This window comes from Apis mellifera, linkage group LG1 (assembly GCF_003254395.2).
Source record: "Apis mellifera strain DH4 linkage group LG1, Amel_HAv3.1, whole genome shotgun sequence".
In the NCBI taxonomy this organism is placed as follows: Eukaryota; Metazoa; Arthropoda; class Insecta; order Hymenoptera; family Apidae; genus Apis; species Apis mellifera.
The window spans coordinates 223662-248950 of NC_037638.1; the positions used below are offsets into that span (position 1 = coordinate 223662).

Below are 25289 nucleotides of genomic sequence, written 5' to 3' on the forward strand. Positions count from 1 at the left end.
CCTACGGTACAGCCCCCTCTATCGGTCTTCTGGCATCACCGTGTGGGAGGAGGTAGGGGCTGGGCTCGAGAAACTCATTTGAATCACGTGCAACGACGAGTCAAGTGTAACCGTACTACGCGTTTACGTATATATACGCGCGCTACTACCTCAGTTACCAACCATCTCCTTTTTTCCACTTTCCTCTCCCCTCTTTTCTCCCCCCATCGATTTCGACGTCCCGTAATCGTGTCGCCGTTTCACGTCCATCTCTCGATCCCCTCTCTCTCTCTCTATTTTTCTCTCTACTTTTTCCCCAACGTACCTTAACCCCTTGCTGCTTCTCTTTCTTAACGGAATTAAGGCGTCGGTAGCTTTATGGGGACGAAGATGGTGGGACAAAAGGAGAGGAGGGTTAGAAATGGAAAGGAAACGGGAGAGGAAAGGTAGATAGATAAATAGAAAGAGAGAGAGAGAGAAAGAATGGGGAAAGAGAAGAAGGAAGATAGAGAGAGAGTGTGTGGAGAGAGCAGAGGGGCGTGGCAAGATGAATGATCGCAAGACGCGGGAGTATTGATCCCGGGGACTGTACTCTGACTGTTTCTCTCTTTCTCTCTCTCCACATCTCCCTCTCCCTCCCTCTTCTCTCTCTTCGACATATATACGCGCGTCCTCCCCTTTCCTGTCCTCTTCTCCATCGTGTTCCTCCGCGCTCGTTCCATCTCTCTTTCCTTCTCTTACTCTCGTTGTCGGAGTTTCGCACCCCTGTACCGGGTGGCGCGTCGGTTAGGTTCAGGGTCATGCGTGCACCCCTTTCGCTTCTGTGTCGGTTCCTTCCTTCCTTCCTTCCTTCCTTCCTTCCCTCCTTCCTTCCTTCCTTCCTTCCTTCCTTTCGTCCCTCACAAAGGGAGAGAACCTGTTCCTGGATCGAAGTCGAAGAATTCGAAGAGGAGAGGATCGTTTCCATTCTCTCAGCCCGATAGACACGGTCGGGAAACGGTCACAGTTCTACCATTGTGACGGAGATCAACGACGTTTTCGGCCCTCCCCCCTCCGAGTTACAATTCTTACACAATTAATAATACACGATTCGCGTTTCACGAGTATATCACGCATATATCGTTTATCTCGCTGTGTCGAAGCTAGAGAAACGAAAGGACTTGATCTCGGTATATAATGAAGAATTAAACGTACATTCGAGGAGGCAAATGTCGTAGAAATAAATGTTTAAAAGATTCGTATATACGTTATAAATTAATCGCATTAATTTGATCTGGGATATCTGGGCGGCCGCTCCGACTGTGGCCACGCGTACAGGATTTACAGGGATAGATGGCGAAATCGGCATCATCCGTCGCGAGTTATCTCGTTTACGAGAGGAATCGAAAGGGATAATCGGTAAATCGTCGATTAATCGGGGCAGCCCAAGATATTAATAACCGAGCGATGCACCGGAATCGAGAACCTCGACGGACGTGACAGCCCTGCGAAAAGTAATTACCGCTCTTTTGTTCCGCGCGCTTAACACGACGGAACGATCGGATATCGTTTGAAATAACGTTTCGCATGCCGGTCGACACTTTTTTTTTTTTTCCCCCTCCTCTCTTTTCTCTCCTTCCTTTTCCCCTCCGGAGCGGGATCGAAACGTTCTCTCGCGCCCAATCTTTGCACAATACTTTGTACAAACTTCTAATTATCCCGATGCGTCAAATCAACGGAGGGGAGGAAAAAACGCGCGTTCGCCTTTTCCCTTAATATTCGAGCCGATCGTCGAGCAGATCGGGAATTAATCGCGGTTGCGTAGAGGTAATATTCGGGTTACGTGCACGCGAGACACGGATGGAAAGGGCGCGCGTTGAGAAGGTCGAACGGCGTTTTACGTAATTAGCGGCAATTCCTGTGCGCGGCTGGCCACGAGGAGGCGTGGGTAATCGGCGAGTGTTCACCTTCCGTTATAAGCGGCGCGTGAAACGCGATGGAAGAGCGGTCGCGATGTATCGTAATAACAGGTGGCACCGCGATTCGCGTAATGATAGATCGCGAGCAGGGGGCGCGCATCGATCGATCGAAAAGCGAAAGTTTTTCCCCATCCTTTGAAATTTTCCGCGCCGATCTCTTCAACTTTTCTTCACGGATCATCGACGAACGTTGTTGTCGTTACGCCACTTACCTACCTACCTACCTACCTACCTTACCTATCTACCTACCTACCTACCCACCAGATCGATTCTCGACCAAGAAACGACGCGGTAATGGCCAACTTTTGCCGCTCGTGATTTATCATTTATGCAGAAGCGAACTTTGACGCTCAGACCCGCGTTAACGAGGACCGCGCGTGCTGTTACGCGCTTAGGGATGGAAGACTCGCGTAAGTAGGTCGGGCGGAGATAAGGAAATTATCGATATCGGCCGCGAGATGCCGGATGCATCTCGATCGAACACGCTCCTTATCCCAAATTACTCGAATTATAAAATTTATTGCATCGGGATGAGAGAGAGGGAGGGAGGGAAAGAAGCAAATAAGAAGATTCCTGTTAATCGAGACGAATCGATCTGTCGCTGCGCTCGATATCGAAACACGTTTGCGCGGTATCGTTTGGATGACGTCAAGCACGTCGGTGTCGGTAATCCACGACCACGCGCGATCAACCAAGGATATTCTATTCTCCTCGGATTCGATCGAAAACGCGGAATTTCCGTAGGAAAGGAAAGACGGCGATCAGATCGCTTTTCCACGGATGGTGGATAAAGGGGAAGGAGGAAGGGTTTCGTCGATGGGCACGCACGAATTTCGACGGATAATTTATACGGATCGGTTTTGGAGCGTGAGACGAGGACGGATTTAAAATAAGTCGGTCACAGATGCGATAACGATACAGCGTCACATCGATGCAATTGTATAACGCTCATTTTCCGACACTCGTTAAAATAACGTGACCATTAACGGTCACGTGGTATGGTGGAACAATAAGCTCGGATCAACGCCGTTCTCCAAGAACGAAAAGATTTATTGGAACGAAAATACATCGAATGACAATAGGAGAACTGTTACGCGTTACGCGATGCGTACATATACACGGTATCCTCCGCGAAATTTCTTAATTACTTTAACGAACAACGATGGTATTCTTATGCGAATGCGGAAGAAAGCCATTCGAAGGGTGCACGTTTCGACTAGCAGCATGTAACTATAACGTGCTATGTACAAGCGATACGCGAATAAACGCGTTCCCGTTTACGTCACCATTTTAATCCACGAAATTGCCGATTAGCTTGGACTTGTTTGGCGAAGCAATTCTTTTTTTTTTTTTTTTCTTTTTTTTCCCCTCATCATCGAGCCTTGTGACCACCAAAGATTTCACAGCGGCTCCTACTTTTACTTTTCTCTTTCTCAAATCTCTTTCTCAAATCGATTTCCCGAAAGTGGAAATCGGCAAAAAAAAAAAAAAAAAAAACAACTCGGCGTATTTCGTTTCGTTAATTTTTTTTTTGGATCAAAGAGGGGGCAGTGCATTTATCCCCTCTTTTTCTTCGAGATCTCGCCGCGAAAACGGGAAAACTCGGCACAAACGACTTCGAAAGAGATAGATCAATATAAGCGAAGCATTGACGGGCGTTATCCTTCCTCCAAAGTGCAGCCAAGTTGAATCGATCTTTTGCCAATTACCGTTGTCTCGCCACGAAGGAGGAAAAGAAGGAAGGAAGAACGGAAAGGAACGGTGGGACGAACAGGTGAGGCGAACGGATCGATGAGTCGAGGGTGAAAGAGTGCATCTTCTTCTCGGCGGGGCATCATATCCGGTTCAGAATCATCGCAAAAAAAGAATCGACAGGTTTTTCCCTTTCGCCACACCTAAAACACCGGCCACCGCGAAATAACCCATTTCGTACGGCCGGTGACCGATTGTTTAACCCCCTTTCCGTTACGTTTTACATCGATTTTTCTCCGTTTCGCCCTCCCGACCCTTTTTTCGCTCTCTTCTCTCGCGCCCCCTCCCACCGCCCTCCATCCCCACCCCCTCCTCCCCCGGGGCGTTTCATTAGCCGCCACGAGAACATTTGCTTTTGTCCATGTTTCGCAGCAGCTTGTCTCGCTTTTTTACTCTCCTCTTCCTTCTATCCGCCCTCCTTCCTTCTCCAACACGTATCCGTTCCAACTGACCGAGGGAAGAAAAAAAAAAAAAAAAAAAATACCGAATTTCGGCAATTCGATCGTTCGATCGCGAAAAGGACGAATGGACGAATTTTTGTTTCTTTTTTTTCTTCGACCATTTCCCTTCTCTTATCCCTAGTGTGAAATTCGCAAGGTTAGCTTAGAGTATTTTTCGCTTGCACGAGAGTGGGCAATGATTACGAAAAAAGAAAAAGAAAAAAAAAAAGGAAAAATTGGACGATCGATCCGGATGGAAGATGATGCATTTTTCGATGCGTACGCGTACGCGTTTCGATTCTCCACGCTACAAGGTTATATAATCTCATGGACAATCGTTTCGTCGTATAATACATCGTCGTGACGTTGCACGTTCGTTTACATCGAGGTGGGGAAGCTTTACTCGTTTAATATGCTCACCTTTTTAATCGCACAAAGTAACCCCAAGATTTCTTCGCGTATCCACGTGTCGTTCCAGCCGTTGTCACTACAAACATCATTCAACGTCAGTTTGAAGAGAGAGAGAGAGAGAGAGAGAGAGAGAGAGAGAGAGAGAGAGAAGGAAAGAGAGAGAAAGAAAGAAAAAGAAGGAAAGAGAGAGAGAGAAAGAAAAAGAGATATCACGCACTCGCGTCGAATCACACGTCCGTTCCTCGTAAACCGTAACACAATCGAATTATCACAAGAATGAATCGAACAACGGCACCGATGCCGTTGACGTTCTCGTTGTCGTTGTCGTTGTAGTCGTCGCACCAATACCGCGATCCCTCTCGCAAGGAAATTTCTTTCTTTATCACGGTCGTTTCCCCAACTTTTCCCTCACGACGTTCTATCGCGTCCACGACCGATGGAAAATGGTTACTGGCCGGCGAGATGGATCCTTACGCCGGCATTTTACGACATCCTTCGGGCGAAACGGCCATGCGTGGCCGGCGAGATCCTCGCCACCTTTTCCGCGTTTAAGGCTGCATTACAATCCCATTTTCCACCACGTCGAAGAAAGAATAAAACGAACGATACTTTTACACTCCTCCATCGTCTCCTCCTCCTCTTCCTCCTCCTCCTCTTCTCGACGCCCGTCATTTTTCATCGGATTACGCGTAGGATTATCCAAATTGCGTAATACTCCCGTCACCATTCTTCCAAACATTTTCTCTCCTCTCCTCTCCCCCTCCACCCCATTTTTTCCACCGAAAGAAAACTACAGGATTCCCATCACGATCGTGGACCGAATTTCCTTCTCCTCGACAAACATTCGCGCACGGAATGGCAACGAAATTGCCTCGGGAAAATCCACGCGAGTCTCAACATGGTCGATCATCACACCACCGATCGCAACGCAAGTCCAGGCATGCGTCCACTTTTTTTCTTTCACTTTTTATCCATCCCTGATCGTTCGAGCAGCACCGGTCGGTACATCGGTATTCCTGGTTCCTGCCATCTGTTCGCGTGGAATAACACTCGGTCCAATAATCTCGGCGACACGCCATCGTCCCGTCCGAGCCAGCATCCATCTCCAACGTCGAGCGGAACACCCGTTTCCCGAAGGATGCGGCATCCTCCTCGCACGCGTTCTCCAACGCCCCCCGCGGGATGAGAAAAAAGGGGCGCCGCACCGAAAACACCTTGGAATCGTTCCGTGATGGATCCTCTCTCCGGGATCGGGGGAGGGGGGCGCGACACCCGGTCGATCGCGATCGCGGAAAAAACGAAGAGAAGTGTTCGGGGCGGGGGTGGGCGAGGAGGAGGGGTGACGGAGAGAGGAACGAGATGAAAAGTTTTACGGGAAGAACGCGACTCGACGACTGATAAATCCGCATTTAGCGTAGCGGGTTCACGTACACGCCGGGCTCTTGCCGGCTCCACCAAAGGCATGATTGGTCTGCGTGTCGGTGCCCCCACCGCCCCCTCCACCGCCCCCCAGGGGCGGACAACCGAAGCAGAGCGCCGTCGCCGTCCTTCTCCGACGATGGGAGCGCCATCGAGCGGCACCGACGCCGACGCCCGCCACCGATCGATAGTCACCCACCGTCCACGACGACGACGACGACGACGACGACGACGAGGACCACGACGACGACCACGATCGCGACGACGACGACGATCACCACGCCATCGTCGACCACACCACTTTGCCATTATTCCATTCCTGTTAGTCGTACACCACGTACTACGCGCGCACTTTCGCGTACACTCCGTTCTCGAGGATTCGAGGTCCTCCTTCGATCCGATTGCTCTCGTCACGCGTCATTGTCGAGTTTCTCGTTACGTATCACGAGTTTCGAAAACAAGTTGCATCAAAGATCACGCGTGTATCTCTCCCGTTACATCGATTCGTTTCCCATTTTCGCCAATTTATTCGCCGATGTAAGAGGAGTACGCTTTACGAATCGTCGACGATCGAAATACATCCTCCGTAGGAAATCGATATTCCTAGACCTGCTTTATGCGAAATCATGACTTTGTTCGATTCGAGGAACAAGAACGAGAAGAAGAAGAAGAAGGAGAAAGAGAAGGAGACAGTATCCTTTAGCTACAGATATAAACAAACCGCGTAATTTTTTATTCGATCATCTCGATGACCACGCCTTCCCTACTCTCCCCTCCTCCCCCCGATCAATCGACCGCGTTTCGGCCCCGATTCAGGGGCGAAAAATTCAGGGAATTCACCAAGTCCAACAACACCGTCGTTAGGAGGAACGTTTTTAGACGCGCCTCGAGCGTGCATCGATAAGGGTGGAGGCGCTCGCTTCCTTCTTCTCGTACGCACGGTGCGTAATGCGAACCGGATGAAGGGGTCAGGAAGAGAGTGGACGAGAGCGGAAAAAAAAAAAAAAGAAAAGAAGGGAATCGGAGTAAGAAAGAGGGGAGTTGGAAGCGAGCTGGAAACGATTGGGAAAGGAGAGAGAGAGAGGAGAAACGCACGTAGAGAGCGTACGAAGGAGGTTCGAAGGGAGAGAGCGATAGATAAGAAAAGTCATCACGGTCAGTGCGCGCGCCGCGCCACACCGTCATTCATTGATTGCATCGTGGCGTGCGGTCTGCCGTGGCGAACCTACGTTTCACGTCGCTAATGTGCACCGGATGAAACGAGAAGGAGAGAAGAAACGGACGAATATAGAAGCGAGAAGAAGAACCCGTGCTTTCTCTCTCTCTCTCTCTCGCTCGTTTTCTCGACCGTTCGCGGTGAAACCAGACTCGGTTAAACGATTCGCGCAAAGAATTCGTGGCACGAGAATTTGTTTCCCCGCGGAAATTGGCCCCCTTTTTCGAACAAATAAATATCCCTCCCCTTCCCTTTTCTTCTTTTTGCAAGATACTTTTCACACTTTCTCGCAACCATTTCCGTTTTTCCTCGATTCGATCGGGATCGATCCGACTCGATGGACGACGAGTAATTTCTCGTAAAAGTAAAAATGTTTCAAGTCGGTCGGAGCGACACGCGCGCGTGTACGAGAAGCAAAAGGGAAAGAGCTCGAGATAAGTCATCACGGTCACCAGCGCAGCCACGTCACGTCACGGCACGCAGTCAGTCATTCATTGATTGTATCATAGAACAGTGAGCGTACGCTGCGCAGTGCCGTAATACGACGTACACGTAAACTCGCGTTGCGTTGCGAGCGGAACGGTGAAAGAGACGGACGGACGAAGGGAGAGGAGAGAGGAAAAAAGCGAGGAGAAAACAAAATGCGTATAAATATCGGGAATGATTTTTCACAGCGCTCGAACCAGCGTGTCCACGATTATTTTAAGTTTGAAAACGAGAAATTATCATTCGTTCGTTCCGTTATGAACCTCTCTTTCTCTCTCTAAATATATATTACACGTATATTATTTATATTGGGAAGGGAAAATTGTAGGAAGTAGAACAATCCGAAGGACGTACGTTTCGTATCGTATTATACGACGGTTAAAACGGTTACGGCGTATCGATCAATTTTTCTCGGTGTAGTGAAGTAAAAGCCTAATCTAATCTCGCTCGTCTATCTACCGGTATCTTTGAAATATAAAAATCGTCGATCTCTCGCGCACAAGGATAAAGATAAAATTCGTAAGAGCGAGAGAATCGTGTAAAAGAAAATGGAGATACGATCGATGGAGTCGAAGACTTTTCGAGCGCGAAAGAGAGGCACGATCGAACAGGCTCGATGGTCAACCATTCTCAACGGTCGGACGTAGACGCGAAGAACGAGAAGGAGAGAAAGAAAGAGAAAGAGAGAGAGAGAGAGAGAAAGGATGATAGAGGAGGAGAGAAGTAGGTCTAATTAAGAGACGTAAGTTTATTAAACTCCGGGCTTAAAATAGCGGGCGACACACTGCCCAGGAATGTAAGGACAGTCCGGTTTTATTGTCGGTCGAGCTCCAAGATTAATTCGTACGGACTTTTCTAGCGCGCTCGCCACGGAAAACGAACGTGCCCGATCCAAAAATCGATTCGACTCGCCAAGAAAAAATTCATCGGGGTTCGAGTTTCTTCGAGGAGAGGAAACCCGTCCCCTCCGCGGAAGGATCGAAAAATCGAAATATACCGAGACGAGAACGAAATTTTCTCTCTTCTCGACGCGGCGTGGAGAAACTCGCGTGACTAACTGCGCGAACGAACGAACGCGAGAAAGAAAGGGAAAAGGAAGAAAAGGAGGAGGAGGAAAAAAAGAGGGAGAGAAACGATCGTAACACCGATCGATCGGCAGTCGCGTCTGAATTTAGGTTAACCGAAGAACAGCGAGAAACGGAGTGGAGAAAAGGCGAAGAGAGAGAGAGGCGAGGATAGAGGGTAACGACGATAAAAACAGGTCTCGAGCGAAACGTCGGATGGATGGATATTCGCGCGAACCTTTTCCATTATTCAGAAACGCGTTCTAGTTCGAACGGATGATATTTCGGGGGAGGAGCGAATCGGGTCAGAAATCGGGTGGAAAGGTCACGGGTGGAGAGAGACGGTCGCCCGTATCCCGATTTTGCGCCTTCGACCGAATAAAATGGTGGAAATTAGCTACTTGGGTGATTTTCCGAAATCGGGGAACGCGTGGCTCCGAATAGGAGAGGCGGCAAAGAGACGTATCAACGTGGAAACGACGACCACGAGGGTCAGGATTAAATATAACCGTGGCTCGAGCTATTTATAAAGATTAACTTGTTGGCGAGATAACGAAGGAGGAGATGGAGACAACGGCGTTAAATTGTCGCAACAATTGCGCGGGAACCGGCGCATTCCAGGGACCAAATTTCTCGTACCGCTTCGAGCTTTGACCTCGATCCCATGGTCCGTCCGGCCTCTCTTTCGTCACTCGCCACCCGCCGTTTCGATCGTGCGGGGGGGGGGGGGGGGCAAAGCTTTAAAAATACACGAAATGACGTTCGGTCCCGATCGATTTTCCCTCTTTCTCTCGCTCCCTCTCCCAACATCGACGCGCGAGACGAGCGCGATGACGTAATTACTTCGTACCGTTCGTGACGAAACACCATCCAACGGACCGTGCTATTTTGTTTCGCGACTTCGCGAATCGATCCTCCGCCTCGCCTCGTTTCCGAATAACTTCGTCCCAACGGGTCGTATCCTGTATTAATTCCGTCATATACCACGGATGGAAAAACGGATGGAGCGCGACGAATTTTCGTGGAAGGGTAGAGTGGTAATAATAGTAATAATAATAGTAATAGTAGTAGTAGTGGTAGTAGTGGCAGAGGCTTCGATACATCATCATCGTCCGCCGGCTGGAATTTTATTTACGGTTTACGCGCATCCCACACGTGGAATGCATATACGCGCGACACACTAACGACACGTGGCTGAAAAAGAGGCGAAGAATGCCAGGCTCGTCCATTGAGAAGCTAGTTTCCACGTTTACACGCGCTGCCTAATCGGCCGACCGGCTCCACTCCGAAACAAGAAAAAGAGAACGAAGACAAAAGGCGTGTTTGTCTCTGTATACGGGAGACGAGGCTGAACACGCTGCCTATTTTCGTATTTGAGGAACAGAGAGGAGGAATCGAGGGTGACGAGGAGGAGGAGAAGATGTTACGACATCCTTGCTCGTTATCTGCTCTTCCCCCTCTCCTCCCCGCTCTCTCTTTTTCTCTCTCTCTCTTCCTGTCAACGTACCTGATAACGCAGCAACCAGTTATATACGTTTCTATACACCGTTTCTTTTCTTATGCCTCGTATCCCGGTCACCCGATCGTCGTTCTTACTCCTTTAGGATTCAATTAACGGGACATCTCTTTCTTCGAAACAGGCTCGTACGATATATTTATCGATACGCGCGTTTATCGTGGCTATTATTCGAGCTCTCGAGCTTTCGTCCCTTCGAGCCGATTTTATTTCTTCGGCACGCTCGTTCGATAGCGAAATCGGATGTACGAGCGTGAGCTACGTGAGCGCAACGTTCACCTCCAGTCCTCGAAAGTCACGTATACGGTAATAATTACGCGATCACGTATCGGTAACTAGATATTCCACCGGCGTAAAATGTAACCAAGATGGATAAAAGTGGAATGCGGAGGATGCGAGCGTACGGGATATTGCCTAACCCTCTCGTTACAGGGAGAGGGAGAGAGAGAGAAGCCCCCTCGTATTTTCGTAGGGAGACTAACGAGACTTATCTTGCCCCGAACGTAATCGAACGAAATGGATGAATCGCGAAGAAGGGAAGGAAATGATCCTTGGTGGAGGAAACGTTTTGTTTGTAAACGTAGATAGAGCGGGAAGAAGATTGGAGGAAGATCGAAGCAACGGGAACGAGGCAAGTTTGGCCAACGATTTCAGAGAGATAATGGTTGGACGCGTACGCTACCTTTGATCCCTTTAAAAGGCGAGTGAATGGGCGAAAGGTGGGGTGGCGCTTTAGCACTGGTTGTGTCCCACTGCCCTTGTACGCGGTAGAAAAAATTAGCTAGATCGTTCTTTTTTTTTTTTTTTCTCCCCTCTCTCGCCCTCTGTTTTTCCCTTTCCTCGCCCCTTACCGCCCCTCCGCCCCTCCCCCTCCCGCGCGATGGCCGAAAGCGAAGGGCTGTTGGTTTTGATCGAACGTTGGGCCAAGGCCGAACGCAGGCGAAGGGGGTGGGAGGCGAGTTTACATGGAGCTTTTCCGCTTCCGAGGTATCCATCGATCCCTTCGCGAACGAGTTTTCTCAACCCAATCAAAACTTTCCCCGTCGGTGTCGGTAATAAAGTTCCTCTCCAACGGTTATCTCGATATTTCCCGGTCCAGATAACCAGCGCAGCGCACGTTTTCGCGCCCTCCGTTTCAAGGGTTAACAATTTCGGTTAAATTCGAGAACGAAAGTGAATTATTACGAAAAAGAAAGAAAAAAGAAAGGAATGGAAAATGGAAGGAAATATCGAGGAAGGGAAAAGACGCTTTTACCATCTGCGTTTTAGACCGCGACAAGATTCTGCGCTCCGCTTTTCGAGAGGAGAACTGTTTCCGATCCGTTACCGATAGGGTTGGGGAACAATGGCATCGACGAGCAGTGGCAAGAGTGGTCCTCCTTCGAGAATCGGGGAACGAAAGACGGGGGAAAAAAAAAGAGAGCAACGGCGATCGTGATCGTGATCGATGATGAAACGTCGCGTCCTTCCCGGAGGTCGATCCACGTGATGGAACGCGGAAGCGGATCCGTAGATGCTGGAAACACATCTCTGATGTTGTTCCTGTTGCGTGCCTGCGTCTTCACGGTTTCTTGCGGAATCACCTCGCAAAAAGCGCGGCCGAACGGGAGGAGGAGGGGAAGGGAAATCAAATTGGAATCGAATAATCTATTCCGATCGATGAATCGAACGAGAGAGGGGTTTATTTTTTTTTTTACTCCCAGCGATCGATTCGCCGTATCCGTGGCTCGTTTATCAATTTCGTCGCGGGAAAGCGTTTTTAATTAACCATCGGCGTGAAATCACGCGGAGGCGCGAGAGGGGTCAAGTACTCTCTCCCTCCTTCGCCCTCACCCCCACTCCACCCCTGTTTCGTTTCGCAGCGCGAGAGCGAGGAGGAAAAATAAAGGAAAAATTTGACTCGTTACCGAGTGCGATAACACCAGGAGGAAAGAACCCGATGGAGAAAGGAAATCGATACGAGAGAGAGAGAGGGGAAGATGAAAGTAAAGAAGAGGGGATAAAGAGAGAGAGAGAGAGAGAAAGAAAGAGAGCGAGAGAGGCAAACTCGCGCTCGTTTCTCCTTACTCGTTAGTCACGGCCCCGTCTTTATGAATGGGTTCGCTCGTGGCTTACGAGAAATCGTACTATCTCTACTACCGCTGCTTTCTCGCTCTCTCTCTCTCTCTCTCCCTCCCTCTCTCCCGCTGTCTTTTCCCTTTCTCCTAGGGGGATGTCAGCCACCGTCCTTCTCCGGGAGGGTTACTGCAAACCCTTACACACAGAGGCAGCGACAATAGAAGGCGGCCACGAATCGATCGCATAGCTCGCAACCACCGCCACGTCCCCCGACGTCGTCCTCTTGTCTATTTGCGCTAACGTGCCTTTCGTTTTCTACGACCGATCTATACGAGAGTCCCGACGATTCGTCTGAATTTTTCCCCGATTTTAACGAACAACGTCTATTTTACTTTTTTCCCTTTTCTTCCTTCGAGATAAATCCTTTCGAAAATCGGGTTCGCGATGAATAGAAAGTTTTTTTTCGAGAAAATTAAAGAAAGAAAGGAGAAACAAAATTTATTCGTGATAAATAAAAGACAGAGAGAGAATAAGAAACCAAGTAACTAACTAACCCTATGATGGAAAAATTGGTGAGGAGCAAACTCGATTATTACGATTTTAATCCTGGTGGCGAAAATATGGGACGGATATCACGGTTCGGGCTCTCGTGTGTTTCTCTCTCGACAGGGCGCGGCTGATTCTCGATCGTGCTTCCTCCGCGACGGCAGGATGCAAAGGAAGCGAAGACGACTCGAAGGGAGAGAGAGAGAGAGAAGGAGAGGGAGGGGAGGATCGAGGGGAAGAAGCGGCGTGGGTGGAGGCAATGGCCTGTGGAGGAAGGCAGAAGGGGATGCTTTTATCATTCGTATCGCGGGCCTATTTTGGAGCCCCGAGCCTTTTCGCCTCTTCGAGATCTGTTCCGTAGAGGGCGAGAAAGAGAGGGGAGGGATCGGATCGTACGAGGACGTGAAAGACGGAGAAAGAAATTCGGAGGGGAAACGGAGGAGAAGGAGCTTACGCTTGGCGAAGGAGACGAGGGAGGTCTGGATGGTATTCGAGGAATGTCATGTAATAATCGGGCCGCCATTCGAGCGTCCGTTCCAACGAGAGGCGGCGCCACCGCTCGGCTCGGCTCGGCTCGGCTCGGCTCGGCTCGGCTCGGCTCGCTTCCGCCGTTCCGTTCCTCTGGGTCGTCGCGTTTCCCTCAACTAGGGTTCAATTTGCGCAACCTTACGATCAATGGACGATCAATTTTCTCTCTCTCGTTAGAACGTTGTTTCTCAAAAATTGCGACTTTCATCGCTCCTCTTCATATCTCTATTTCAAGTCGTTCAAATTTTTTAACTAATCTTCGACGATAACCGATTCACATCGAGGTTACATCGAGAATCGTTACGATACGTTAAGTATCTCGAGGTAAAAAAGGACGAAAATTTATATCCGTGACCTTTGACTACCCTTCTCGGTGAAGAGGAGGGAAGCCTGTTCCGTATACGATCCGAGCACAGACAAGTCGCCGCCACCGAAAGAGACAGCGACATCGTTGGCCTGTATCCGGTCTCGAGATTCGATTCACGCGAGCCGAGAATGCGCTCTCGTAGCCTCGAATGCGAATTTAATAAAGAGAATAAATCATTTTAATGTAACGCGGCGGCACGTCGCTACGAAACGAAGGGGTGACGAGGCCAAGGGGGTAGAGAGAGAGAGATTCAACGTTGGCGAAATAGGGAGAGAAGGAGTAGAGCGGAGAAAGAGAGAGAAACGTAACGGGAGAAAAAAAACCGGTATTTTTGCGTCGAGCACGGAGGGGTGCATTTCGTTGCGATTATAAAAGCCGGGCAACCCCCGGTGTGTCTAGACGACGTGGCCTCCTATCAAAAACAGACCACCGAACTGAAAAGGCTGAAAGGGCAAGGAACTCCTCACAATGCCAAGAAATTAAAGTTTCTCTATATTCGTCCTATGGCTCTTCCTCTCCCGTTTTATTCTTTTTTCTTTACTCGTCTCTTATCCTCTTCGCCCGTTGTCGACATCGTACCATGGTAAAGGGAAGAAAGAAGAAAAGAAAAGAAAAGAAAAGAAAGGAAAGAGAGAAAGAGATCACTTTGCCGATAAACGCAAACACAGAACAGGGAGCAACGTACGCACCAGTTAAATAGACTGCTCTTTTTCTTTTCTCGCGGCAAATGTTTCGCAAGGATTCGCTCAACTTTCGTACCTGTTGGAGTTCGATCGATCCCGTCGAGTCCGCGTTTGTAATCGGCCCCCCATCATCCTTTTTACATCTACGCCTCCTAACGTGTATCCGATCTATAAATCCTACCTTTGCGAATCGAGAACCAAGTTGACATCGATTTATCGCGTACCAGATAAATTTCAGAGTTTGTTATATATATGTGTATCGCTTCGATTTCAATTTCGCATCTAAACTAAAACATGTAACGATTCTCGCGTATAGTTGCAATAAAAATTTTATCGTATTTCAAATACTCGATAAAAAAAAAAGATAGATAAAAAAAAGATAGATATTTTATTAGCTTCTATATCTATGTTAGTCCATCGTGAGTATATTCATGAATCGGATCGCAAATTTGAAAATATTTCGTAACTAGATAAAAATCACGAAGCAAGCCGTAAACGATGACAATGTATAGTAGCACGAATGAAAAAAAGGATTCATTGATACCCAAGAAACGTCGGGCCCGCTAGCTGTCACAGCCAGTCACCGAATCATTTGCATAATCGCGACTGATTACTATCGCTGGTCGTGTGGCCCCCGTGTAGTCATCGCCATATGTCAGAGTTCGAAAAATTCAGCAAACGTGTCCGATCGTGTGTCGTAACATGGATGGACGTGAAACGATGAGGACCATTGTTATCGATGTTTGGAAATACAAGTCGGAGCTAATCCGTCGAGTTACTCGTCGTTCGTGGAAAACGATTTTCGAGGAAACGTGACTTTGACGAGATCCGAAACGAAATTGGCCACGCACGAAAGTCGTAAAAAAAAATTCCATGTGCGCCTAGTCGATGATCGAGGGAATGGTAGAGTCGGAAGTATGAATCAGGAAGCAGTGCGTCATGTGCTACTGTTGCACGTCACCAAACAGAATATACGAGTCATGAATCGCAAATGATTATTCGCGTAAAAAGGAGAAAAAAAAAAAAAAAAAAAAACCTGTACGAGTGTAATTCGATTTAACGATTTCTAAGAATCTAGATGAATCGTTACGTGATTACGAATCATTATAAATCGTGTATTATTCGATGTATTACTAAGATTATTCGATAAAAAGATGAAAGGAATTTTATGAATCGTTTCAATTATCATCGATAAGAATTCGTGTGATTATCTTGTGATCGATGCGATCTAGATCGGGTTATTGCCTCGAGGATCGAAGGGCACCACAGACTTAAATATTTTTCTATCTAGTCGCGTTTGGAAATATAAGTAAGCCAAGCTGATAAACGACCTCTGGAATGTTTGATAAAGTCGATTAGAACCAACTATGGGTTAGTTAAAAGCAACAGTTGGTGAGATTGCTAGTACATGTATATAAGAACGTATATATAAGAAAAGAAAGAAAAAGAAATAAAGAAAGATAATTATCCTATATAGGTAGAACACAATCTTCATCGAAAGTCCGAATATCAATTAGCATTTATTTGTCTTACACTTTGCGAAATAAATTTAAAATTCATGTATGAATGAAATAACGAGAAAAAGTGTTCGTATCAAATAATAATCATTAAACGAGGAAAAAAAGTTTTGATAAACACGAATCGAAAAATTAATATTTTCAAAATTAAGAACATTCTCATATTCAATGATTTAAAGCAAACGATTTTCTCGTTTTGGAAATTAACTTTATTGTTAATAAAGACAATAGATTATCTTATCGTTTCTTCTTTTCCTGGTTACAGAAGAAGTTTTCTACATATCCTTCTTTCATTTCCATACACGCTTGATATCTTACCTGCAGTAGATAGCTCTTTAAGCGAGAAAGAAAACGTTCGATTTAACGAAAACAAAAAATTATTTGAAAATATTCATTTTCCGTAACTAATGTTTGATAGAATTTCTTTTTTTATTTAATAAAAATAAATTATTCTATCCTAATAATTAAAAAATATCTTTTTTTTATCACTCTGCATAAACATATGATAAATCATCAAATACCGATCGAGTATACGAAGAACTATAAATATTTTGATATCTCGTTACATGTTTCGATTATGTGCCAAGAAACTTTAAAATTATACGTAAAAAATTGTATTGAAAGTTAATAATATAGTTTAGTTTTATATACGACAGATGGCACTAGTAAATACATGAAAGTCGAAAGATCAGTAACCCCGATAGGCGAATAACCGCGCATTAACTAATCTGTTTACTTCAGTCCTTCAGGATACTTTTCTTTTGTTTGATTTAATCCGTTTTAAAAAATTACGTGCATTGATATTACAAGTATAAAGCTGATCTTATAAAAAATTATATTTTAATTGTAATATCTATATGAATAAAACATTTTTATTGTAATATATTACGTGTATTACGTAAATTAGTGATATAAATAATTAAAATATTTCATTTATTTTTATAATATAAATGGAAGAAGAAACTCGATAAAAAAAATCCTACCAGGAAAGACATTGTGTGTATCTATTAAATGTCGCATCATATCGTCAATTATAAATCAAGAATAATGATCGAAATATATACGAAAAATATATCGTGTTTCGTATGCGAAAAAGAGGTGGAAAGAGATAGGAACAATACATGAGGATGCAAAGCGACCGCGTGCCCTTTTTTCTGTTTTCTTCTTTTTTCAGCCTGCGGTCGAGGTAAACACAGCGCGGCACGTTTTGTGGCGCCCCCTAACCGATAAAACGCCATCGAGACACTCTCGTGTCCTGGTCGCGCATGTGAGAATCACGGCGTGACATACGGTTTATAGCCAAACTGTAATGTGACACCCGTTCAAAAGTGTCTCAATTGCATTGTAATGGATGACAATAAAATTACTAAGCCCGTCCAACATGAAAATTATACGAGATAAAATGTATTTAGACGGGCATGAGTTTACGACCACGCCACCGCCATGCACGCTAGACACTGGCATGCTTCGATGGTGGGGCCACCGTGCCGAATACTCAACCCCTTCTTTCACGCACGTTTACAATCATGAAAGATGTATTTCCGTGTCAGTACTCACCTTCGTCAGAATCGTCCAGTTCTTCTTTCTGGATGTAGGATATATCTGAAACCCACAAACACCACGGGTTAGCTGAAAATCCCTCGTGTTTTTGGGCAGCTTCGTTCGATCCACAGGCACTCACTCACCCGCCATGTTGTAACAAACTGCAACGCACTCTCGTGGTCACGCGATTAACTTTTCAAATCGAGAGATCGTTTCTCATTATTTGCAGATATATCGATATATTGCCAATTTTAATTCTCGTTTCAACGGTTCTTATTTTTTTTTTAGTTCAAAAGTAATTGTAATACTCGTTGTTTCCTAATTTCTAATATGATAAAAAAATTTAATCAAAGATATTAGTTTAATCAAAAAAATCAGATCAAGAATTAAACCATCGAAAGACTCAGCAGAATTATCAAGTAAGTTAATTTTATGCCTATTACGATTTACTTATAATTGCTAAATAAAATACAGAGTATGCAAGTTATATATACAATATATAAATTTTTATTCACCAAATTTTTAATTTTTTATTACGTTTATTGAAAATATAGAAATCAAATTTTATATTATAAATGGATCGTATATGATTAATAATTAAATTATTGTAAAGCGATACCTGTTTAATATAAATAAATTAAAAAATATATATAGAAGATGGAACAATTTGTATAAACTTTAACATATAATTAACAATAATCTAATAACGTAAATAATAGGAAAGGTGAATATGAATGAAAATCAGCAGAATTTATAGAAAAATTTTGCAAAGTTATACATATGATAACATTTTATATCTTCATAAGAATATAATATGATTATATATATATACTTATATATATATACATACACATATATATATATATATATTTATATATATATTTTTTTTCATATACTACAAGATATTAATATTTTACAGTTTTCTAAAATCAATCTTACATTACAGCACAAATTCAGTTATTTGTTTGTCGATATTGACATGTGATACAGATTTTCATAATTTAACAGAAAAGAATTTCACGTTCATAGACAAAATAGTGTCCACTACATATGTATTTGTGAACCAGTCACAAATACTAAATTGGAAATGTATATTCGTAGCAATTCAGATGTAAATTGCAAATTCTTTGTTTCTAATCTGTATAGCGTAAAAAAAATATTTAAATTTTATCTCACTATTTTACTTTAAATATTTAATTAGATGTAAGGCATACTTAGGTAAAACCTAGGGAAAATAATTTGCACAGCCGATAAATAGTAGAAGGTGATATTCTTCTGTAATTTGAATTTGCAATGTGATAATTTATATATAATTATATCTACGTATATGAATGCAACATTCAAAATGATATATCTCAGAGATGTGATATTTAAATGCAACTTTGCTTTCTGTGATTTGTAGTCCTTCTCTTGATTTAAAATACTGTATTGTAAGAAAAGAAATGTATAAAATATTATAACTATATTTAATATGTGATACACGCGATGTGTTGCAATAGTGATTACCTCGCGACAATTCCTGAGAATTATATAATATGAGAAAGGTAATGGAAGAGTATTAAATATTGATACGCTTATGTGATGTCATGTGTTATCGGTTGCTACTTCTTCGATTGTAGCTCTACACATTGGACACTCTATCAATTGATTCGAACACGTTTGGCAAAATCCTCTGAAATAAAATTTATTCTTATTTTAACAAGATAATTGATATAATGTGTAAAAAAAAAAAAAAAAAAATAATGTATATATAATACCTATGATTGCAAGGTAGCAATCTTACTGAAGCTCTTTGGTCAAAACACAATGTACATGAATCTTCTCTAACGCTAAGTTTCCTCAATTGATCTAGATATATGTGTCTAGGAAGCACAACTTTATCTTCAGGCTTCAAACTAGCATAATCGTTAAATTTTTTATATTCGCGATCGGTAGGAGGATACTTAAATGGTACATTTCCAAAATTAAAAAGACATTGTTGGAATGACATAAAACTAGCTGCTGCAAAAAATCCAGACCTAAAATATTTAAAACATTCATTATATATTTGAAAAGATTTCACAATTTTTTTTTTTTTTTTTTTAATTTATACATACCGTACTGTTTTGAAAACTTGAACACATGGTTTCAATGGTACACCATTTATGGAAAATATTATTTCCAATTTGTTCAAATCTAATAAACAACCCAAAATATCACCAGCTTTCCAACAAGGTCTATCATGATTTCTTTCACTCTTTGCATTATACCAAATTAATCGACGACAACCATCATAGGCCAAAGAATATTCATCATCCCCTATGCCATATCCTTCCTATAATAATAAAATATAATATATAATAATTTATATAATATAACCATTTGCATTATATTAAGGACGCAAATGCTTACGTGATTTAAAAATGTGCTATTTTTAGTAGCCCATCCAATTTGCATTACACCTGTAGTTATAACAAGTGTTTCATAATACCAAATTCCCGAATCTACTTGAAATGTACATCTTACACTTTCAAATGAATATGCATCACACCGAGCCTAAAAATATGACGAAAAATATGAATAATAGAAATATTCTATAATATAATATATATTTTACGAAACTTACTTCTAAGCCATTAGGTGATATTTTCAGGTACTCGCTTACATCTTTTGTATTTAACATTACATTAATACCAGACATATCAACTGAATCATGAGAATATTTTCTACCTTCCATTATAACTATAATAATAAAAATAATATTTATTAATTTAACAATTTTCCATTATAAAACATTTTTATTTTATATATCATACAATATACATATCTACTTACGCAAATTATCTAAACACCATCGCGCACAAAAACCTACTTGACGACGTACATAATGAGTTTCTGTTGCCCATTTTTCCAATTCTAATAATGGATTTGGTTTTTCTGCCATTAAACGTTTTTTTATAGTTATTTTATTCTCACCTAAAATAAATACAATTTATTTTCTTAAAATATAAATTATTAAAATTATTATTATTTGTATAAAATATTGCACGGTATAATATTCAATATTTATTTTGTTTAATATTTTATATTAATTTATATTTATATGTTATATTTATATTTATTATTTATTTTTAATACTTACTTGTTTGTGCAAATTTTTCCAAAGCTATTAATGAATACAGTACCACATAAGGATCAATATTTTCCTTCTAAAATAACATATGAATTATAAATGAAATTGTCTTAATAGATTTTATACTTTATAAATGATATTCATTCACTTACAAGATTTGAAATAAGATAGTCCAAAGTTTCATCGGATAATATAGCAATACTACTGGGGCCAGTTAATTTTTCTGCTATACAACCCAATACAACACAGATGTTACGTTGCTGAGTTGCACTGGTTTGTATATTTCCAAGTTTTTGAGATAATTGAAACATGTGTGACAATCGTAAAACTAATTCCTAAAAAGTTAAAATATTTATGACAAAAGTTTTAAATATAATTAGTAATATAATAAGTAATAATAAAAAGAAATAATAATTATACCTTTGATGGTAATGGACAATCATCTAATAAAAGAGTGATAACCGAAGGACCTAGTGGATTATGCATAGGAATAATATTAACCATTGAACTCACAACTTGTATCCATCCATCTTCTTTATCAGCAATAGCATGTAATTTTAACAGTGCAGGTGGTGGTTCTTGCTCACTGAATATAATATCAATATAATCAATTAATATATTCAATAAATGATATATAATTTATTTTAATTTATATTTATATTAACATAGTAATAATAAATATATAATTATTATATATAAAATAATTTATAATTATTATAAAACTCACTTATCAACAAGAGAACCAATTACTCCAAGAGTTTCAAGTACTAATTTGTCAATGTTAGCTGAAGTTGGAAATTTAAAAGTTGTAATGTTCATATCATTAGAGGCAACTGTGCCTACATTTGATTCTGGTAATATAGTATTTTCAGTATTTGCATGATTATGTCCATGATGTACTTCAAGTTCTTCAGGAATATCTTTGCACAAGCAATTGCCCATTCCCACACGTTTATAAAGATACTTTTAAAGATATTCTATCACATATATTCATTAAGTAATATTTACACAATCATGTAACATGTGTATTATTAATTGATGTATCCAATGTAACTGAAAACAATGTGTTTTTTTTTAAAATAATAATATTTATTAAATATAAATTTACACATATAAATAGAAGATTAAACCTTGAAGATTAAACTTCCTTATAATTACAAGTTTTGTTACAATACATACTAAAAATATAGAATCATAAGAATAATATTCCATTACAAAAATTTAAAATTTTTATTCATATTCTTGTTTCTTTTTTTTAAATATATAGATAAATGCAATTTTGATCGAAATATTTACCGAATAAAAATCAGCTTACAATTATAATTTTAAATAAGTCAAGATAGCCTATCTGAAAATGAAACAAATTTAATAATAATCGTTTAAATAATTTATAATATAATATATTATAATATATGTTTAAATATTACATACGTGTTTGAAAGCTGTCATTTGGTTATGTTTTTATCAAATTAGAAACAAAATTACTTAATTTCTAAGCAACTTTTCTTGATTATCTATTTCACATAATAATTTCAAAAATCATATCCATCTTGTACTTTTTGCAATAAAATAAAAATTTAAACTTATATTATATTTTAAATCATATTCCTTAGGTTATGTTCTCGATAATCTTCAAAATAGTAATCTTAACATAAGAGAATACACGAACTATACTATATTTTACGTGAGGTGATCAATTCTAAATCATATATGAGATAAGCCTTCTACGTCAATATGTCTTTTTAATGTTTTATTTAATTAATATTTTATAAACTGATAATAAAATATTTATCAATATATCACTTAGATAATGGCGTTGAAAATATTTTGACAGATTTCTCATATAATTTTGTATACGAATTTTAATTGTGTAACTTGTAATTAATTCTTCAATTGAACAATATATGCATATATATATACATAATACATAAATACATAATATTTAATAATATGCCAATAAGAATAGTTTATATATAATTTTATACGCATATAAGAAATCTTATTTTATCATAAAAACAAATTGAGAAATTAATATATATATGCAAAATTAAGAATTACATTATTTCATGAAATATTAGTAAGTAAGAAAGAAGTTTTTTTTAAACAACTGTTATTACTTCATTTTTATTTCATATCAATATTAATAATAATCATAAATGTATAAAAAGATATATTTTAGAATCTTTACGAATAAAATTTATCTCAAATATTACTTTATGTTTGTACATAATGAAGTTGTAAAAGTTTAGTTTTATTATTCCTACGTATAATATTCGAAAGATAAAATTAATTGATAGAGATATAAAAATGAAAGAAAATTTATTTAAAAAATAGCCGCCATATCGAATGATAATCTGCTTTAAAACGATAATGTATATCGAAGAATCGAAATCGCAAAGTAGTCGCGGTACGTCTGGTACTTTCAAGACGAATTTCTTAACATACATCAAAAACGAATTTTTGATCATTTTCAAATATTATATAAAAAAAAAAACCGTTATTATTTGATATATATGAATTTAGAATTATTGATCGAATAAATAATTATTTTGATAGAAATTGTCGAATAACACTTTTTAATAAACCGTGCGATGCAATCACATGGGGAAGGCGAAAGAATGTCAACGATCAATAGTATTACGAAAATGAATTGGTGATTCGTATGTTGAAAATTTTGTGCACAACATGGTGTCTGGAGATCACGAAAGATTGCTGCCGGAACCGGAAAATTATGTGAAATGTTTTTATGACCTTTTCAAAAGTATCGCAGAAGCACAGAGGTGCGAAATGTGTATAACCTCCTTCCAGCTTTGTTTACTTGACGCTTTTGGCGGTGACTTCATCTATCGTTTATTAAACTTAATAATTGCGATACAAATTTTGATAATTTTATCATTATTTTTGTTGAATATATCATTTAATATCACCGATTTTTTAAATTATACTATAATTTTTTTAGATGTTTAAAGTAACCTAAAATTGTTTGTTTATTAAAGTTGGTGTATACTGAATTGTCATTTTGACAATTCTCATATGAAATATATAAAAAATATTTATGATTTATGAATTAATTTATGATTTATATTTTATATAATTTATTTAATGTCAATTATTTATCTAATATAATCTAATGAAAATCTCTGTGAAAAGATATGATTATAGGTATTTATCAAAAACAATAAAGATTTAATATTTTTTCTTAAAATGTTTATTTTTACAACACTTTCCTTTTTATAATTGCTAAATATATAGATTATTATAGAAAATTATTAGTATAAATATTAAAATTAAAATATATTCGCTATGTTATATATTTTATATTCTAGAAATAAAGAAGAATGGAGAAAATGTAAGAAAAATAAATCTATTCGAAAGAGGGATAAGAGAAAGGTATTGTTAATTTTTATTTATGTTTTATATAATTTTTTTTATGCTTGTTTAATTACTTTATAAATTACAATTATATTTATAACTTATAGATTGATTTGAGTGGAGATTTAAATTATAATAATCCACCAGAGATAGAATTATCTTGCAATGCTTCTGCATTTGCTGTATTTGCTAGTGTTAGGAGTGCTATTTTGGAGAGGCATACTAGAACATCAAATGAAGTTTATAGAGTATCAAATTGTAATTCTCCACCATCACCGGAACATAGTGAAACTATCGATACTGAAAGTGATGATGAAGATAGAATATCAACTATACAGAGCTTACCAAAGGTAATTAAATGAATTATAAATTATATATATTAAAAGAATTATATATTAGTTTGAATATTTTTAGATTGTAGGTATTGGTTTACGAAGCGTTTTCACATTGATGAGAGAAAGTAGAACAATTGAACCTGCTTTGTGTACAAAAGCGTTATCAGCTTTATTGGATGTATTACAAGGACAACTTCCTGAAGGCCTGAAATCTGAACCAGATGATGTTATTGGTAATATATATAAATTAATATATACATATAAATTTATTGCTTTATAATAGATATTTTTAATTTTTCTTTCTTTTTTTTTTTATAGATCCACTTTTTGATCTATTATTGGATCTTGCAACTTCACATGGGCCAGAATCAGCAGCTGCTAATGATGGAAGTCATTTAACTGCAGTTGCTTGTGCATGTTTATTAAGTCTTGTGGTTGTTAGAGGTGATACTGGTCGTTTGTTAGCAGCAATAGCAGCTTTACTTATGTGTCCAAGAGTATTAGCAATTCAAAATATTCAGGTAAATTTTTTCATCCAAATTCATTATAGCATATAACACATATTTCTAAAAATTTATTTATTTTAAATTATATGTAACATACATACATATTTTATAGATGCCATGTGTATTGACATCTTTGCAAAGAAGTGTACAAGCTGTTTTACTTGGAAAACTTGCACGGCCAGACTGGATTACATATGGAGTTCCTAAATGTGCTAAGATTTATACGCTTAAGTTACCAAATGAGATAAATAATATAATACTAAATGGGCGAAGTTTTGTGAGTGATGGAAAGTACCTGTATCTACATACAAGTAGAGGATTATTGAAAATTGGCAGTGGTCATGGTGGAACTATTTGGGGTCATATGTATATTCAGAAGGCGGACTTTTATCCAACGGAAACGGGTTGGCTTGGTTATGCAAATGTTAGTATAATTAATTATTAGTATAATTATTTTCTATGCAATTATATAAGGATTTTTC

The 25289-nt window shown here is 40.0% G+C and overlaps 3 protein-coding genes across 24 annotated transcripts in view; 1 reads left to right on the top strand and 2 right to left on the bottom strand.

The window, feature by feature from the left end:
* Nucleotides 1-17647, bottom strand: part of LOC726544 (serine/threonine-protein phosphatase 4 regulatory subunit 1) — a 106419-nt gene extending 88772 nt beyond the window's left edge. For 2 of the 8 annotated variants that reach the window (XM_016910803.2, XM_006557380.3), the window contains exons 1-2: nt 17498-17645; nt 4550-4616 (exon numbers count right to left, since the gene is read on the bottom strand). Coding sequence is in view for 1 of the 8 variants with exons in the window: in XM_006557383.3 (XP_006557446.1) it covers nt 4550-4616; nt 4758 (68 nt within the window). In the remaining 7 variants the exon portion in view is untranslated. Of the gene's footprint in view, nt 1-4549; nt 4617-4757; nt 5169-17497 lie in introns of those variants that run through there. The other 6 variants (XM_006557381.3, XM_001122271.5, XM_016910793.2 and 3 more) reach the window with 5 other exon arrangements.
* A 617-nt stretch (nt 17648-18264) lies between these two features.
* Nucleotides 18265-22338, bottom strand: LOC410772 (RING finger and SPRY domain-containing protein 1). Of its 3 annotated transcripts, XR_003305810.1 has the most exons (13): nt 22026-22338; nt 21891-21942; nt 21322-21647; nt 21015-21180; nt 20747-20929; nt 20604-20670; nt 20297-20437; nt 20088-20203; nt 19874-20017; nt 19579-19796; nt 19240-19500; nt 18989-19154; nt 18265-18905 (listed from the first exon to the last, which is right to left on the bottom strand). XR_003305810.1 is itself a non-coding variant. In XM_026444102.1 (12 exons), the coding sequence occupies exons 3-12, from the start codon at nt 21534-21536 to the stop codon at nt 19067-19069; spliced, it is 1599 nt and encodes a 532-aa protein (XP_026299887.1). In that variant the 5' UTR covers nt 21537-21647; nt 21891-21938; nt 22026-22338; the 3' UTR covers nt 18930-19066. The 3 variants fall into 3 exon arrangements, 2 of the variants coding, with proteins under 2 accessions (XP_026299887.1, XP_394248.2); XM_026444102.1 differs by lacking the exon at nt 18265-18905 and having other exon boundaries at nt 18930-19154; nt 21891-21938; XM_394248.6 differs by lacking the exon at nt 18265-18905 and having other exon boundaries at nt 18930-19154.
* Nucleotides 22339-22942: 604 nt separating this feature from the next.
* The window catches only part of LOC551203 (E3 ubiquitin-protein ligase MYCBP2), a 176350-nt gene continuing 174003 nt past the window's right edge, over nt 22943-25289 (top strand). For 5 of the 13 annotated variants that reach the window (XM_026446225.1, XM_026446229.1, XM_026446228.1 and 2 more), the window contains exons 1-6: nt 22943-23374; nt 23921-23984; nt 24074-24316; nt 24381-24534; nt 24620-24822; nt 24920-25231. In XM_026446225.1, coding sequence (XP_026302010.1) covers nt 23280-23374; nt 23921-23984; nt 24074-24316; nt 24381-24534; nt 24620-24822; nt 24920-25231 — 1071 coding nt within the window. In that variant the 5' untranslated portion in view covers nt 22943-23279. Of the gene's footprint in view, nt 23375-23709; nt 23757-23920; nt 23985-24073; nt 24317-24380; nt 24535-24619; nt 24823-24919; nt 25232-25289 lie in introns of those variants that run through there. The other 8 variants (XM_026446232.1, XM_026446234.1, XM_026446237.1 and 5 more) reach the window with 4 other exon arrangements.

What these genes read in the sequence shown, in the direction of transcription:
- LOC410772 (XM_026444102.1), bottom strand. Translation starts at nt 21,536, where the DNA reads ATGGGCAATTGCTTGTGCAAAGATATTCCTGAAGAACTTGAAGTACAT. An exon ending in ATTGTCCATTACCATCAAAG is followed by an intron (nt 20,930 to 21,014) that starts GTATAATTATTA and finishes TTAACTTTTTAG; the next exon opens with GAATTAGTTTTACGATTGTC. An exon ending in TTGCTACCTTGCAATCATAG is followed by an intron (nt 19,155 to 19,239) that starts GTATTATATATA and finishes ATTTTATTTCAG; the next exon opens with AGGATTTTGCCAAACGTGTT.